Genomic DNA, 15,193 nt, shown 5'->3' with positions numbered 1-15,193 from the left:
CACTCATGCAAAAACCTGGAAGACTTGACATCACAAAGGACAACTCTTCTATGGAGAGTTGTCCTTTGTGATGCTATGTAATTACACATACAATTGGTATCTATGGGGCTAGTGGCAATATATTGCATTGCGGAAGCGATGCTTAGTACATCCTTGTCCATAGGGTTGTCACCTTCCATAAATATCAGGACCGGGCGAATCCTCCTACCCGCCAGAATTACTATGGGCATATTTACTAAAGTGTGGGTTTTCAGAAGTGGGTTTCAAACAGTTTTCAAAAGTTGCCTATAGCAACCAATTAGATTCTATTTATTTATCTAGCACCTTCGAGAAGATAAAAGCTAGAATCTGGCTGGTTGCTATGGGCAACATCTCCACTAAAAACCCACACTTTAGTAAATATACCCATTAGAGTTAACATGTACAGGTTTGACAGTGTCTAGGTCAACAGTTATTCGGTCAACACCAAATGGTCGACAAGGACAATGTCAGAATAGGCAAAAGGTCTACATGGGTACTTTGGGGTATCAGTTTGAAGATTTCAGCACATGGACCCCAAATCAGTGTACCGTTTCATTTGCCATGCTTCCGGCACTTAATCACTCCCAATCTGAGTCCACGTGGATGATAAAATATAAAAAAAAGTAATAAAAAAAACATGTTGGCCTTTTGCTTGTGTCGGCCTGGTCAATTTTGACCATAAGGTGTGGACATATTGATGGCTGATCTAAACACACCGGCAGTGGCAGCTGTTAGCACTGCAGTTGGTAGTCCTTGGGCTCAGCCTCTGGTTCTGCTCAAAGTGGCCTCTGTGCACCTCTTCCGGGTGGAACTGAGATCCCGGGAATGGGAGTAGCCCACAGCACTTTGCAGGTAGAGAGGACTCAGAGCAGTCAGATCAAAACTGGTGGCTAGATTCAATATTGGAAAGCAAGACGATATGCGGTCCCTTTGTCAATAATTTCTAGGCCGGCAGTCACTTGGTCAACTACTAATAGCCGACAATGAGTAGGTCAGCACCTAAGAATGGTCAACATACCCTAGGTTGACATTGACATAAGATCAACACAAACTTAAGGTTGACATGGACATGGCCCGACATGAATAAGGTTGACATGGTTTTTTAAAATTTTTGTTTAAAGGTGGCTTTTCATACTGTCCAAGTGGGCATAGAGTAAGAAAATAATAGTGTGCCGAACGCAGCGAGGCACCATGCCCGAAGCATGGCGAGCAGAGAGAGCCATGCGGTACACTTATATGGTACACTTATACAACACAAAAAAAAACCATGAAAAACTCATGACAACCTTATTCATATCAACCATGGCCATGTGGACCTAAAGCCTTCTGTCAATGTTGAACTAGATCTAGGTCGACCATTTTTAGGTGTCAACTTAGTCACTGTTGACCATTAGTGGTCGTCCCAGTGACTGTCGACTTAGACATATCATCTATACCATAACCAGGCAGGGCAATGTGTCCTTGTCCAGGATCCAGGGAAAAAAGGTTCAAATCTGGGACAATCCTGATGAAATCAGAATGGGTGGTAATCCTGCATCGGTCCCCGGTCTATTGCCTTTTTTATTAGATTAGCATCTTTATTGAACTACTATAGCAGGTAAAACCACTAGTGGTGCACAAGGTGCCCGAGCCTCGTGCCTGAAGTGGTGCTAAAAAGCTGCATATTGAGTAAATTCTATAACTGGGCTATTTGGTGTTATTTGAGGATTGTGGTCTTTGGACACATCTGTGATCTATTTGAATGTTTAATTAAAAATTGTGAACCTATAAACTATTAAAAAAACACTATTTAAACTTAAGATTTAAAAAAATTTGAGTCCGTGTTTCTATGGAAAATACATCAAGATGAGCCCTCCTTCCAATCAAAATAGTTGGTACTGATACACCCCTATCCCCTGCATTATGAAGTTGCCTTGTACTTTGCATAGTCCCTCTGTGGTGGATAGGCCCTTCATAGTCCAGACCAACACTGGGTGGACCCCATTTTTACTCCCCACAATCTTTTTTCCCCTCAATAAACACATGTACTGTAGAGAATGGTCCTCGCTTCTCTTTATGTTCTATGCCAAAGGAACATTTTTTGACACGGTTAAACTAAACCTGAATTTTGTTATTTACCTTATCAATGACATTTTGGGTGACATTCTATGGATTGTCATAAATGCGCATTTTTTTTATCGCACCACTTCGCCTTTTTAAAATCGCAAGATTGGCCCGTTTTTCGCATATTTAATGAGATGCGAAAAACGGCCCAAATAGTGCGAATAGGTGCGAGTTGGTGCGATGTCTTTAGTCCTGAAAATGTGCGATTTTCATGTCTGAAAATCGCACGTTTGCAGGAAATCGCAAATTAAAATAAAAAAAAACCCAGCGCCGGGTCCCCCGCCAGAGCATAACCAGCCTCGGGCTCATTGAGCCGGTGCTGGTGACATAAAATCAGGGTCCCCGACAAATAGGGGTCCCCTTGATTTAATGAAACCAGCACCAGGCTCAAGGTCCGGCGCTGGTTCCCAAAATACGGGGGACAAAATGACTACGGGTCCCCCGTATTTTAAGAACCAGCACCAGACCCAACCAGCCAGCAGGGTAATGCCACAGCCGGGGGACACTTATTATATAAGGTCCCGCAGCCAAAGCATTATCCCCCTGGCTGGTCAGCATGGGCAGGGGTCCTGGGGAAGTGGGGACCCCCCCAATGAAGGGGTCCCCCCCCCTCCAGGACTAACCAGCCCATGCTGAAAGTCCGGGGCTGTCCCCGATGCCCCTGGGCGGTGGGCATCGGGCTGATGGATAGTGTAAAAAATAGAAGAAAAAACTATTGTTTTCTACTGTAGAACTATGAGTCCCAGCAAGCCTACCCCGCATGCTGGGACTTGGAGAACCACAAGTCCCAGCATGCGGGGCATTAAAGGGCCCGCTGGCACTTGTAGTTCTACAGTACAAAAAATTGTTAAATAAAACACATTGACACCCTGAAAAATAAAAGTTTAATACACACATAACACACACACTGATACTTACCTACCTTGAGCCCATAGGTCGGTCCCTGGATCCGGGGTCCGGGGCTCCTGGACAGAAGAGTCCGGTTCCGGGGCTGGTCCGGGGTCCTGGGCTCCAGGGCTGATGTCTCCGGGGTCCAGGATCCAAAGAAGTCCAAAAGGGGTACCTGAGGAAGGAAATCCTTCTCACCTGGTCCCCGGCGACGACATCGGCATCCTCTCCGGCAGACGCGCTGCTCCCGGCTGGTACCCGCTCTCGGACTGGAGAGACGCAGAGATTTTCATCTTCCGCGCCTTTCCTCCGGATGATTCTATTGGCCGCCTAGCGGCCAATCAGGAGCCGACTTTCTCGGCTCCTGATTGGCCGCTAGGCGGCCAATGGAATCATTCTGAGAAGAGGCGCGGAAGCTGAAACATCTCTGCGCCTCTTCAGTCCGAGAGCGGGTACCAGCCGGGAGCAGCGCGTCTGCCGGAGAGGATGCCGATGTCGTCGCCGGGGACCAGGTGAGTAGGATTTCCTTCCACAGGTACCCCTTTTGGACTTCTTCGGATCCTGGACCCCGGAGACATCAGCCCTGGAGCCCAGGACCCCGGACCAGCCCCGGAACCAGGACCAAGGCCCCGGAACCGGACTCTTCTGTCCAGGAGCCCCGGACCCCGGACCCAGGATCCAGGGACCGACCTACGGGCTCAAGGTAGGTAAGTATCAGTGTGTGTGTTATGTGTGTATTAAACTTTTATTTTTCAGGGTGTCAGTGTGTTTTATTTAACTATTTTTTGTACTGTAGAACTACAAGTGCCAGCGGGCCCTTTAATGCCCCGCATGCTGGGACTTGTGGTTCTCCAAGTCCCAGTATGCGGGGTAGGCTTGCTGGGACTTATAGTTCTACAGTAGAAAACAATAGTTTTTCTTCTATTTTTTACACTATCCATCAGCCCGATGCCCACCGCCCAGGGGCATCGGGGACAGCCCCGGACTTTCAGCATGGGCTGGTTAGTCCTGGAGGGGGGGGATCCCTTCATTGGGGGGGTCCCCACTTCCCCAGGACCCCTGCCCATGCTGACCAGCCAGGGGGATAATGCTTTGGCCGTGGGACCTTATATAATAAGTGTCCCCCGGCTGTGGCATTACCCTGCTGGCTGGTTGGGTCTGGTGCTGGTTCTTAAAATACGGGGGACCCCTAGTCATTTTGTCCCCCGTATTTTGGGAACCAGCGCCGGACCTTGAGCCTGGTGCTGGTTTCATTAAATCAAGGGGACCCCTATTTGTCGGGGACCCTGATTTTATGTCACCAGCACCGGCTCAATGAGCCCGGGGCTGGTTATGCTCTGGCGGGGGACCCCGCGCTGGTTTTTTTTTATTTTAACTGTTTAAACTTTTTTTTACACCAGAACCCTGCACAGATCATTGCAATCTGTGCAGGGTTCTGGCTAATTCGCCCATCAGAACCTGGTCTGATTTTTGGGCGAATTATAGACACACTTTATACAAATCGCATACCATTAAATATGCGATTTGTATACTTTTTCATGTGAAAACATCTGGATGCGATGTGCGAAAAGCAGCCATCGCATTTCCAGTGTGTCCACTTTTTTCACATTTTCGCAGCTCATTAAATATGCTAAATGGAAAAAAATGCGATTTCGGCCGTTTTTGCGAAAAAAATCGCAAAAGTCTATTTATCTCAACCCATAGAATGTCACCCTTCATCTCCAGCAATAGTAAACTATTAGCTTGTCCGTGAGAGAATGAGCTAAGCTAAACAGACCTTGTCGGACAACCATCAGAACAAGATGCAATTATACCGCAAAGTAGCAAATGGAACAATTCGCAAGATCCCGTTATTGTCAACAAGCTGCTATAAGTGAACTATATTTCTCATTTTCCTTTCTGATCTTATATCGGTTCCAGAAAATGTGATAAGTTGAAAGATGAGATTAAAGACAGTTGCATTATTTAAATAACAGATCTTGCTCATCACCTGCAGCTGGAGGGCGCACAGAAAATCAACAATGTTCAACGGAACTCATTTTTTCAACTTAATTCTACAAATGAACGGTGGGAACAAGTCAGAGCATCTGAAGAATCTCAGCACGCAGAAGCTCACTGCAAACATCTATGAAGAAATTGGGTGTGCGATATAGGGTTCCGAATGTCGGGATCCCGACAGTTATTAGCCCGACATTGGGATCCCGACTGGCCAGACTCAGACAGCATGGCGAGCGCAACAAAGCCCTTTGCGGGCTCGCTGCGCTCACCACGCTGCGGGCACGGTGACTCGCTACGCTCGCCACCTATTCTATTCTCCCTCTAGGAGGGAGAATAGCCGGTGGCCGTCGGGAACCCGTCTGTCGGTGTTTTAACAGTCGGGATCCCTACGTCGGGTAAATGACTGTAAATTCGCTTGTTCTGTAAATCAATTCAATAAATACACAACGTGGCACCTAGGTGCCTTTCATCATTTGCATTATTTATTTCCGTATTTATTGTTTTATTTATTAACAGTTACTTATATAGAGCACACATATTCCGCAGCGCTTTACAGAGAATATCAGTCCTGGTACTTGTGTCTTTTCACGGCTCCCATCGCATGCCATCGCATGCCATCGCATGCCAAATGTAGTGGCATGCGATGGCATGCGATTTTTGCAGTTTTTAAGCATTTTTAAAAAATTACATGCGATCGCATCGCATGCGATCGCATGCGATTTTTAACAGAAATGCATCCAAATGCATTGAAATTAGTATCAAACATGTTCAATGGCCCCCAAATGTCATTTTTGAGGCTGTACCACCCCCACTATCAACGCAAACCCGAAGCATGGAGTTGAGAATAGAAAGTGTGGCGAGCGAAGCCAGCCACCGAGCCCGAAGCGTGGCGAGCGCAGTGAGCCCCGCGAGTGCTAACCTGTGAAGCCCGCGAGGGGACGCGGATACCTGTGAAGGTATCCGTGTCCCCTCGCGGGGCTCGCTGCGCTCGCCATGCTTCGGGCTCGGTGGCTCATAGGACGCGTACCGCCGCCCCTCGCGGGCTGGCTGCACTCGCCACGCTTCGGGTTTGCGTTGATAGTGGGGGTGGTACAGCCTCAAAAATGACATTTTGGGGCCATTGAACATGTTTGATACTAATTTCAATGCATTTGGATGCATTTCTGTTAAAAATCGCATGCGATCGCATGTGATGCGATTTTTTACTATGCGATGGACATCGTGGGAGCCGTGATTGTACACAAGTACCTCAGTCCCTGCCCCAGTGGAGCTTACAATCTTTATTCCCTACCTCATGTACATGCGCACACATTCATTCTAGAGTTAATTTTTGTTGGGATCCAATGAAACTACAGTACCTGTATATTTTTGGATTGTGGGAGGAAACCGGAGTACCCGGAGGAAACCCATGCAAGAGAACATACAAAAACTCACAGGTAGGTCCAAGGTGAGAATTGAAAGAATGCGATACATACCACTTTTGTTATGGTCACAATGTTAGTAACATGTACCCATTGGCTACTTGTAGTTGAGGCAGCCATTTTTAGAGATGAATATGCAACCCATCTATTCATAAGGAACTAGCGCACCCACTATAGCAAAGCCCATGTTTGCCACCCAGGCTCAAGTATGCCATCCAACCCATTGCCTTCACTAGGCTCAGATGCAAATATGGTACTGCATTACAGCAACACACCAATGTAACCAGGACACTTTTGTTGCTTATTTCTACTCCCACAACCTCAGAACTTTGTGGGTTCAAGTTCTGCACCCAATGGGCACTTACCCAGGGGCCCCAGGTGTATAAGGGCCCTATTCTGATAGCTGAGGATCCCCTTTTTCCAGGGATACCAGAATTTTGAAAATCGACCCTGGGGAACTGGAGATATCCAACTTTAAAACAGCAGTCCACATCTGACCTGTTAATTGCAATTCCCAGTCATATTTCTCAGGTTCTCTCTGACTTAAACTGTGACTCTCCTTTCTGTCAACACTAGCGGCTTGTCTCTATCTTACCCAGAACCAGATATATCAGCCATCCAGCAGCCGATCCCTACTCCAGCTTCAAACGTCTGGTGAACAGTTTTACATTTTTGTCAATGGATCGCTCTGGCTCCTGATCTCTGATCCCCAAGTTCCCAGCACCTCCTGAAAGTTGGGACTCTAGGTTTTTATACTATTGAAGGCTAAGAAATCTATTTCCAGATAATAGCGATATCTGCAGTCAAACAAGCTTCCCTTCCACCGGAAAATGACCAATATTAAGCTCACTCCATTATCCAACCCTCCCCTGCATATAAAACACCCCATACCTCCCTGGAAGTCATTTACAAGGGACCCTTCATTCAGCTCAGTGCCCCCTTCCACACGTTAGTGTTCACCCTCCCACCACCTGTGCAGTAAAGGAGTAATTAGCAGAAGTTACTGCTCCAGGTCCTACATGTTGAATGGAAGATAGAGCACCCCCTGCCACCCGTGGGACATCAAAGCTGCTGCTGATAGCACCCCCACCCCTAGCAGGGGAGAATGGGTAAGGGCCCCAGTGCATTGCTTTGCCCAGGGGCCCATACTGCTGTTAAGACGGCCCTGCTTGCTACATTGCCCTCCTCATTTGAAAATCCACATAAACAGCAGAAGCATTGGCAGAGACTTCACACCAGGTAAAGAAACAACGTTTCAGCAGTCACAGACACTTTCATTAGGAACAATGCAAGTAACAAACCAGTACATGTAATTAGTATCTCCCCCACCTGAATGTTGTTGGGCTATGATGTCACATCCTAGTCCTACATTGTCAGTCTGGGATACGGTCATTGGGTCACCAGCAAGATGGTCAACAAGCATGGGCGTTCTCTTTGTAATAAGGTGGTGATGCGGGTGCAGGGGGCTGGCAGCTGACATCACTGGATGTCAGCTGCCCGCCCATATTTGACCCAGCGTGCACGCATATGGAAATGACTTGAAAGTCACTGTTCTATGGGTGTACCTTCCACAACTTTCGATGGTCGGCGACCATCGAAAGATGTGGGAGGTGACCCGCGGCATACGAATGTTTATGGTAAACATCCATGTGCAGGTGAACCGGCACTGCGAAGGGGGGGTGGGGGGTGGGAAGACATTCAGCGGGTGGAGTTTGGTGGATTTGCAAAGCTGCGAATTCGCAGCCTTGCGAATCAACCAGAATAAACCCCTATATGTATAGAGGCACACAGCTCTCACCTACAGGTAAGTATTAGAACAGATGACAAGAACAAAGAGGCAAGTCCATTATGCAAATAAGGGAAATTGTCAGTCCAATGAAATGATATAGGGCAGTGACTATAGGGCAGTGTGAGCCTAGGCATTTGGACAGGTGCCTATGGTTGATGGTCCAGAACCAAATCAAATTATTCATTGTTAACGTGATAGGCAAACCAGCGCTATTGGCAGCCAATCATAAAACATGTGGCCGATCAGAAGCACAACTGTACCCCCCCCCCCCACACACACACATAACTTACCCTTAATTCCCCCTCCCTCCATACACTAGTCAAGTCTGGCACTTTTCACCCGATTCTGACGGATCGGGCTGAGCAATCGAATGAAAAGTGTCCAAACTGGGTGTGTTTAACATCCAATCTGATCCGATGCGAGGCCCCGCCAGACTTACGACTCTGCCCCCTTCCCGGCGGCGGGTGATCGGGATTGCATGCTGATACACTAGGGCGTCGTGATTCAAGAAGGTTTGGAAACCACTGTTATAAAAGAAAGCAAAGAAGATGTGATTTCCTTTTGCCGGTGAAGGTGGCAAATAGCGGTACATGACGTACGGCAAAGCGGGATGTTGACACAGTTGCTTTGTGCCGCCATATGCTAGTAAAAATGGTCCGGCTATTTTCTTCTTTCATTCCGCGTGGAAGCGCCATGTGCTAACATAATGGAAACCTACACTTCCTTTGTAGATGGATTTAGTATAGATGATTGTGCTCTCTCTGTTTCCAAGGAAATGGACAGATTTTCAACATACATTTTACTGTCATGCTTCTGAGCTTAATGGGACACCAAGTGGGTAATGAATGATTACTTCCCTGCTCCCAGAGGTAGGAGAGAGAATGTTTTTTTAGGAGCCGCTAAAGGCATATACAATAACTGAATCCTTTCACAGGATTTATGACTTCTATCAGACAAAAAATAAACACTTGGGTTCCTTTTGTATCCTATTGACACAAAAGAAAGGGAAAGAATGACTACAATATTAAGAAATCAAAAAATAAAATAGAAAGACACAAAACTTATTATTAACAACACGTGTGGTATGTTGTTATTTTATGTGGGTCCTTTAAGATGTGGATCATGTGGCATAAATGGGCTTAATTGCCTGCCATGCATATAACATATACAGTAGCTAACACACACATACATACACAGGTGTGGCAGCAACACAGCTCAAAACTCAAAAAGGGGAGGGGCACCAACTGCCAGCGAGTCAGTTTGGAATGGCAGTTGGTGTGGATTCCCTATTCAAATTTTGAACTGTGCTGCAGGCCCACCTCTGGTGTCGCCACTGTATGTGTGTGTATAGAATAAATAATAGAGTCAGGTTGGCTGTTTAATAACTGCCCTTACATAAATATTTGCTCCCTAGTTGCCCGCCTGAGCCAGGTTGGTTTGACGGGGGCGTGTCATGTAGTCAGTTGACATAGAACCAAATTCGTCCCCGATGGTCGGGGTTTGCACATGCATGAATATGCACATGCGTAAACCCCGAGACTGAATAGCTTTGGCGAGTGTGAAACTCGCCAGGCCATTCACTCAAGGAGGAAGGGGACAGACTGGGGCGGAAGCAGGGGAATAATCAGGGGGGGCGTAAGCAGGGGAACGCACAGCGGTGGTGGAAGCAGGGGAACGCTCTGTGGGGGCGGAAGCAGGGGAACGCTCAGCGGGGGTGTAAGCAGGGGAACGCTCATCGGGGCGGAAGCAGGGGACCGCAGGAATGATCAGTGGGGCGGAAACCGGGGAAAGCTCAGCAGGGGCGAAAACAAGGGAACACTAAGCGGGGGTGGAAGCAGGGGAACGCTCAGCTGGGGCGGAAGCAGGGGAAGACAGGAATGCTCAGCCGGGGCGGAAGCAGGGGAACGCTCAGCAGGGGCAGAGATAGGGGAACGCTCAGCGGGGTGGCAGCAGGGGGATGCTCAGCCGGCGTTTACTTGTTCGCTAGGCTGCGAACTACACAGACTAGCGGACAAGTCTGAATCAGGCCCATAATGTGTGTCATTGTGTCCCTTCCTACAGCAACACAATGCTTTGATTACTGTTTTTTTTCACAATCTGACCAATCAGAGAGCAGACAAGTTTATACTGCCTTTACTCTGTGTTTTGACAGTGTAATATTCTCCCATGCAGTTTGCAAGAGATAGATAAAGTTAGATAAAAACCCATTTCGGCAACTGTGCAAGAATGAGAGTGAGAAAGAGTGCATTCAAGAGAAGACAGACTAGAAAGGAAAGATAAAAATGCATTAATATGTGAGTTCTCGTGTGGGTTTTTAATAAACAGATTTCTCAGTTTAATGTCATTATCATTTTGAATTATTTATTGCCCTTTGTAAAATGTCAGCAACTTATTCCCGGAGATACATTTTTTGACATTCATTAGATTTGTACAGAAACGCGGTCCCACAACCATGAGATGTATCACACACCTACTTGTAGATAAGACAAATAATATGAAACACAAAGCAGTAGTTGTACTGACCTGATTTGTGATTCGCCGTAGAGCTGGATATTGCATTGATGCTGTCCTTGGAAGAAACACTTTTTTGCTTTGTTTTCGTTGACTCTAGTGCTTTCAGCTTCTTGGCATGTTTACTGCCTTTGTAGTGTGCCTCCGCCTGGCTCTGCAAAGAAGAACAAGCCCGGCTTATTTTTTTAGCTTGTAGCACAACGGAATAGGCAAAAAACCTCATGAAGAACAATACAAGCACCCAGGGGTGGACTGACAGTCAAAGTCATGGGAACGTTTCCTGGTAGGCCTGTTCATCGATGCGGCCACCTTTTATCAAGAGAGGGTAGTGAGTGACCGGCTGGTGGCAGGGGGTAGATGCGGCATGCTAGTGTCAGTGGTGTGGGTATATTCTGGGGTAGAAGGTGTCCAGCTAGTAATGTGGGTGTGTAAGGGCGCCACTTTTTGGAAATGTTTCCAGGACCACTTTAAATTCCCAGTCTACCCATGACACCAGGGAAGGGGCATTGTAGTGAAATTAGCATAAAGTTGCAGGCCCAACTGCAGGAAGAGACACAAGAAATGCTGCAACCGTGTCCAATTCAGAATCAGGCACAAGGAGGAGGGATCCTGCCCCTTCAACAGATCCCACCCCCTCAATAGACCCCACATCCATGAGAGCTCCCTTAACAAGTTTCCAGGGCTGGTTTTGCATCTCAATCCACCCCTGCAAGTGCCTGCTTCAAAACGTCACTCTTCAATAACTCTTTATAACTATTTATGAAGCACGGTTTACATCACAGGTTCTCAAAGTCGGTCCTCGGGACCCCACACAGTGCATGTTTTCCAGGTCTCCTCACAGAATCAAGTGAAATAATTATCTCCACCTGTGGATCTTTTAAAATGCGTCAGTCAGTATTGAGTGCACCTGCCGGGTGACCTGGAAAACGGGAACTGTGTGGGGTCCTGAGGACCGAGTTTGAGAACTAATTTACATCATTATTCCTCATAGGAATGTGTATGGTAACTCCAACGTTTGCCCATTTGCTTATTAACATACTATAGCGCTTGATTCTCAGGGGCCTATTTATCATCGAGTTGAAAATGATAAATGGTGCTCCAACCAATCGCCTCCTAACTGTCAAGGGTTTAAAAAATGACTGTTGTGAGCTGATTGGAGCATAACTTAACATATGCATTGGGTTTTAAAGCTTGTTGCATATAAGAACACTGTGCATGTACCAAAAAACAGCTGCATGGGCATGTGTTGATAAGGAGTTCTGGACAGGTTGGATCTGCCAATCATCAAATTAGGGTTTCTGGGCAGCTGCTGGGCTATTCTTTTGGGTTGAATGGGGGCCCGCATCTGATCACTTTTCCCCATTGATGGATTTTGCAGACATGCCCAATAGCACCCCCACTGCACCCCCACCTCTGCTCCCTAAGGGGGGTATTCAGTCTGTGATGATATTTCCCGACAGGGGAAAAATCGTCTCTCACCGATTCAATGCTACCGTTAACGACAGCATTAAAGGGGGTCCGATACGACTTTTTTTAAAAGTCGGTTGTTTTGTCGGAAACGGCTGCGGATTGTCGAATTCACGTCTGTTTTTCAACAATCTGCGGTCATTTTCAACGATCACTTTCCGACAGTTGAGATAGTGTCGGATTAGACGAAAACGGCCCGGTATTCCGACTGTTGCGACATTCCGACAGTCAGAATCCCGGATTAAATACCCCCTAAATCTGGATGGAGAACGCAACCCTAGCTGCTAGCACTGCCGCTAAGCAAGGACGACCCTAAGTTCCACCATTTTGTCCTGATCGACATGATAAACGTCAACCTACCATACCACATGCAACAATATATTCCAACAGCATCTAGTGAACTTTTTTCCTTCTTTATTATACAGCCCAATCAAGTGTAAAATATTCTATTGGTTACAATTAACACTTACATCTTTTTTTTAAATATTTGTTTTAATTTGTACTTTTGAGTCTGGTTCCATCCCCTGCGATAAATGGCATCTATAGTCATGTGAGATATACAGCGCACCGTTATTGTGTAACTCTGTGATTATGAGTATATACAATGGAAACACACGCTGTGATTATTTATTTGCCGAGAGATAATCCTCCGTGTAGCTCTGTAATGAGCGCAGTGACCAGTATCTGCAACACAACATCTCAATCAGCCATATAACCTTGCTGACCGCTACCTGTGAGCACGTACGGCTGCTGACCACAGGTGACCGTGGGGTTTGGCCTGAGAGTGGACGCTTCCTATTGTTCTGCTTTTTTAGTTGGCCCTGGAGACAGAAACATCCTTCAAGTGTTTCTGAATGAAGCAAACTGTGGCGCATAATTATATTTCATTATATTTGAAAACATGATTTGAAGGGAAAGTGGTTGACTATGTATTCACTCACTCTCTTCCTGGCTGCATTTGCATTCTTGGCTGACACTTGCGTTGCCCTCGTCCAGTTCATGCTGGGGATGATTGACTAACGATGAAAAGAAATGCAAAACTTCTACGGATCCACAGCAATCAGTCAGCAAGCATCTCTTCTACTGCAAGTTCTTGTGGTGCAATGCAGCTTTACAGCTACAAAAAGGGGGCCTGATTCATTCGCGTTCGCTGCTTAGAGAGCATAGTTACCTACCCTCCTGCATTCTGCAGGAGACTCCCTGAAATAGCAGCAATCTCTCTCTCTCCCTCATTAGTCTAACAATCTCCCTCATAGATGATCCCCTAACTGCTTTGGGGATCATCTACATTTGGATATAAGTCATTTTAAAAGATTCCTTTCAGATATAGCAGCACACCCAGACTTCTAGGTGCCATGTTCACAATCTGTTTTCACAATATCTCCATATATGGAACTAGACCACGCCCTTTGGGTGTAACATGACACGCCCCCACAATGAGGCACAGTGCAAAATTCTGCTACCAACTATAATTACCTACTTTCAAAAGTAGGTAAGTATGTTAGAGTACGCACTAAACTAATTGCGGGCAAACGTGCTAATGTGTGGACAACATGTTTTTAAAAATGCATGTTGACTTTTTCATGTGTTGATCTTTCACATACATCAGCCTTTAAAATGTGTTGACCTTTGGTTAATGTCAAACTTCTGTATATCAACCTTTTGGCATCAACCTAGACAGAGGCGGAACTACCATTGGTTCGGCAGGTGCAGTGCACCAGAGCCCCCGAGGACTATGAGACCCACTGCTACCCTTGTCACCCTCTTCCTGTCGCCCACTGTTTTCCCTGTAACACTCTGCCCTCCCCTGCCTCTCTCTGCCTCTCCCTGTCACTCACTACAATGTTGCATATTGCACCTGGATCCACATCACCCATGTTCCGCCACTGATCCTGTACACTGTCTATCCTATGATCCATGCAGGGGCGCCGACAGTTCTGCTGGGGCCTGGTAAAATGAAGGGGCATGGCCAACAGACTGGGCATGACCAACGGAGAAGGCGTGGTCAATGTAGAAGACTTGACCACACCCCTGTCAAAAAATTACTTAGTTTGTGCGGGCACAGGGGGCTCCAGCGGGTGGCAGGGTGCAGGTATGATCGTACAACTGCTCAGGGAGAGAGAGGACAGGCTGCAGAGAGGATACTGTAACGGTAAATGGGGGTAAACGGCCCCGGGCACCTCCATCAAACACAGGTCTGGGTATCCACTTCCCCCCACCCTCTAGGCACCATTGGATCCATGACCAATGAGCAACTGCCCACCTCACCTGCTGGACGCAGTTAAAGTGTACCCCTACTCTCTGCGCCCCTGGACCCCACAGACGCTGGCTGCTGCTGCCGCTGGGCATAAACTTGCAAGGCTACTTACATACATGGTCAGATACTTAGCATAATGTGGTGTCAAACTCATGGCCCTTCAGCTGTTGCGGAACTCCATGTCCCAGCATGCCCTGCCACAGTTTCAGCAATCCATTATATAAAATCTGTGGCATGGCATGCTGGGAAGAATAGTTCCACAACAGCTGGAGGGCCAAGAATTTGACACCACTGATGTAGGGACTCTGGCAGCTGCGTATGTTATATATAATACTGTAAATAAGTGCTCTGTGTCCAGAATCGTCTCCATAATATGTTCCTCATTTCGTGACAGTCCCATTTGTTGCTGCAATGGTATCTTGCAAACAATACACTAAAAAAAAAATTAATTCATGGTCTTTCTTATTTTTCATTCATATCCTAGCATTGAACAAAACTGCCGACATTAATGTAAACCCACATTACTCGGGTTATAAATGTTCCATTTCATTATATGGGATCTGGTACATCTTCAGATGCATTAAATTAATTAAATAGTCCCCTGGAACAGTGCTGTAAGAGATTTAATCACCAGACGAATATTATAATTGGTATAACTGCATTTCCTGAATTACATTTGTCCTGTGATATAAAGATATATATCACCCAATGATTGTTAGCGACGCAAGATAATGCTGT

The 15,193-nt window shown here is 46.6% G+C and overlaps 1 protein-coding gene across 9 annotated transcripts in view; it reads right to left on the bottom strand.

Moving 5' to 3' along the window:
* The window catches only part of ZNF385B (zinc finger protein 385B), a 385,947-nt gene that overhangs the window by 30,256 nt on the left and 340,498 nt on the right, over nt 1-15,193 (bottom strand). For all 9 annotated transcript variants that reach the window (XM_083154697.1, XM_083154702.1, XM_083154701.1 and 6 more), the window contains one exon: nt 10,744-10,885. In XM_083154697.1, the coding sequence (XP_083010823.1) occupies nt 10,744-10,885 (142 nt within the window). The remainder of the gene's footprint in view (nt 1-10,743; nt 10,886-15,193) is intronic.

The sequence above is a fragment of the Crinia signifera genome, chromosome 7 (assembly GCF_055691185.1).
Source record: "Crinia signifera chromosome 7, ASM5569118v1, whole genome shotgun sequence".
NCBI lineage: Eukaryota > Metazoa > Chordata > Amphibia > Anura > Myobatrachidae > Crinia > Crinia signifera.
The sequence above is the reverse complement of the archived record's forward strand: the minus strand, read 5'-3'. Positions and strand labels throughout refer to the sequence as shown.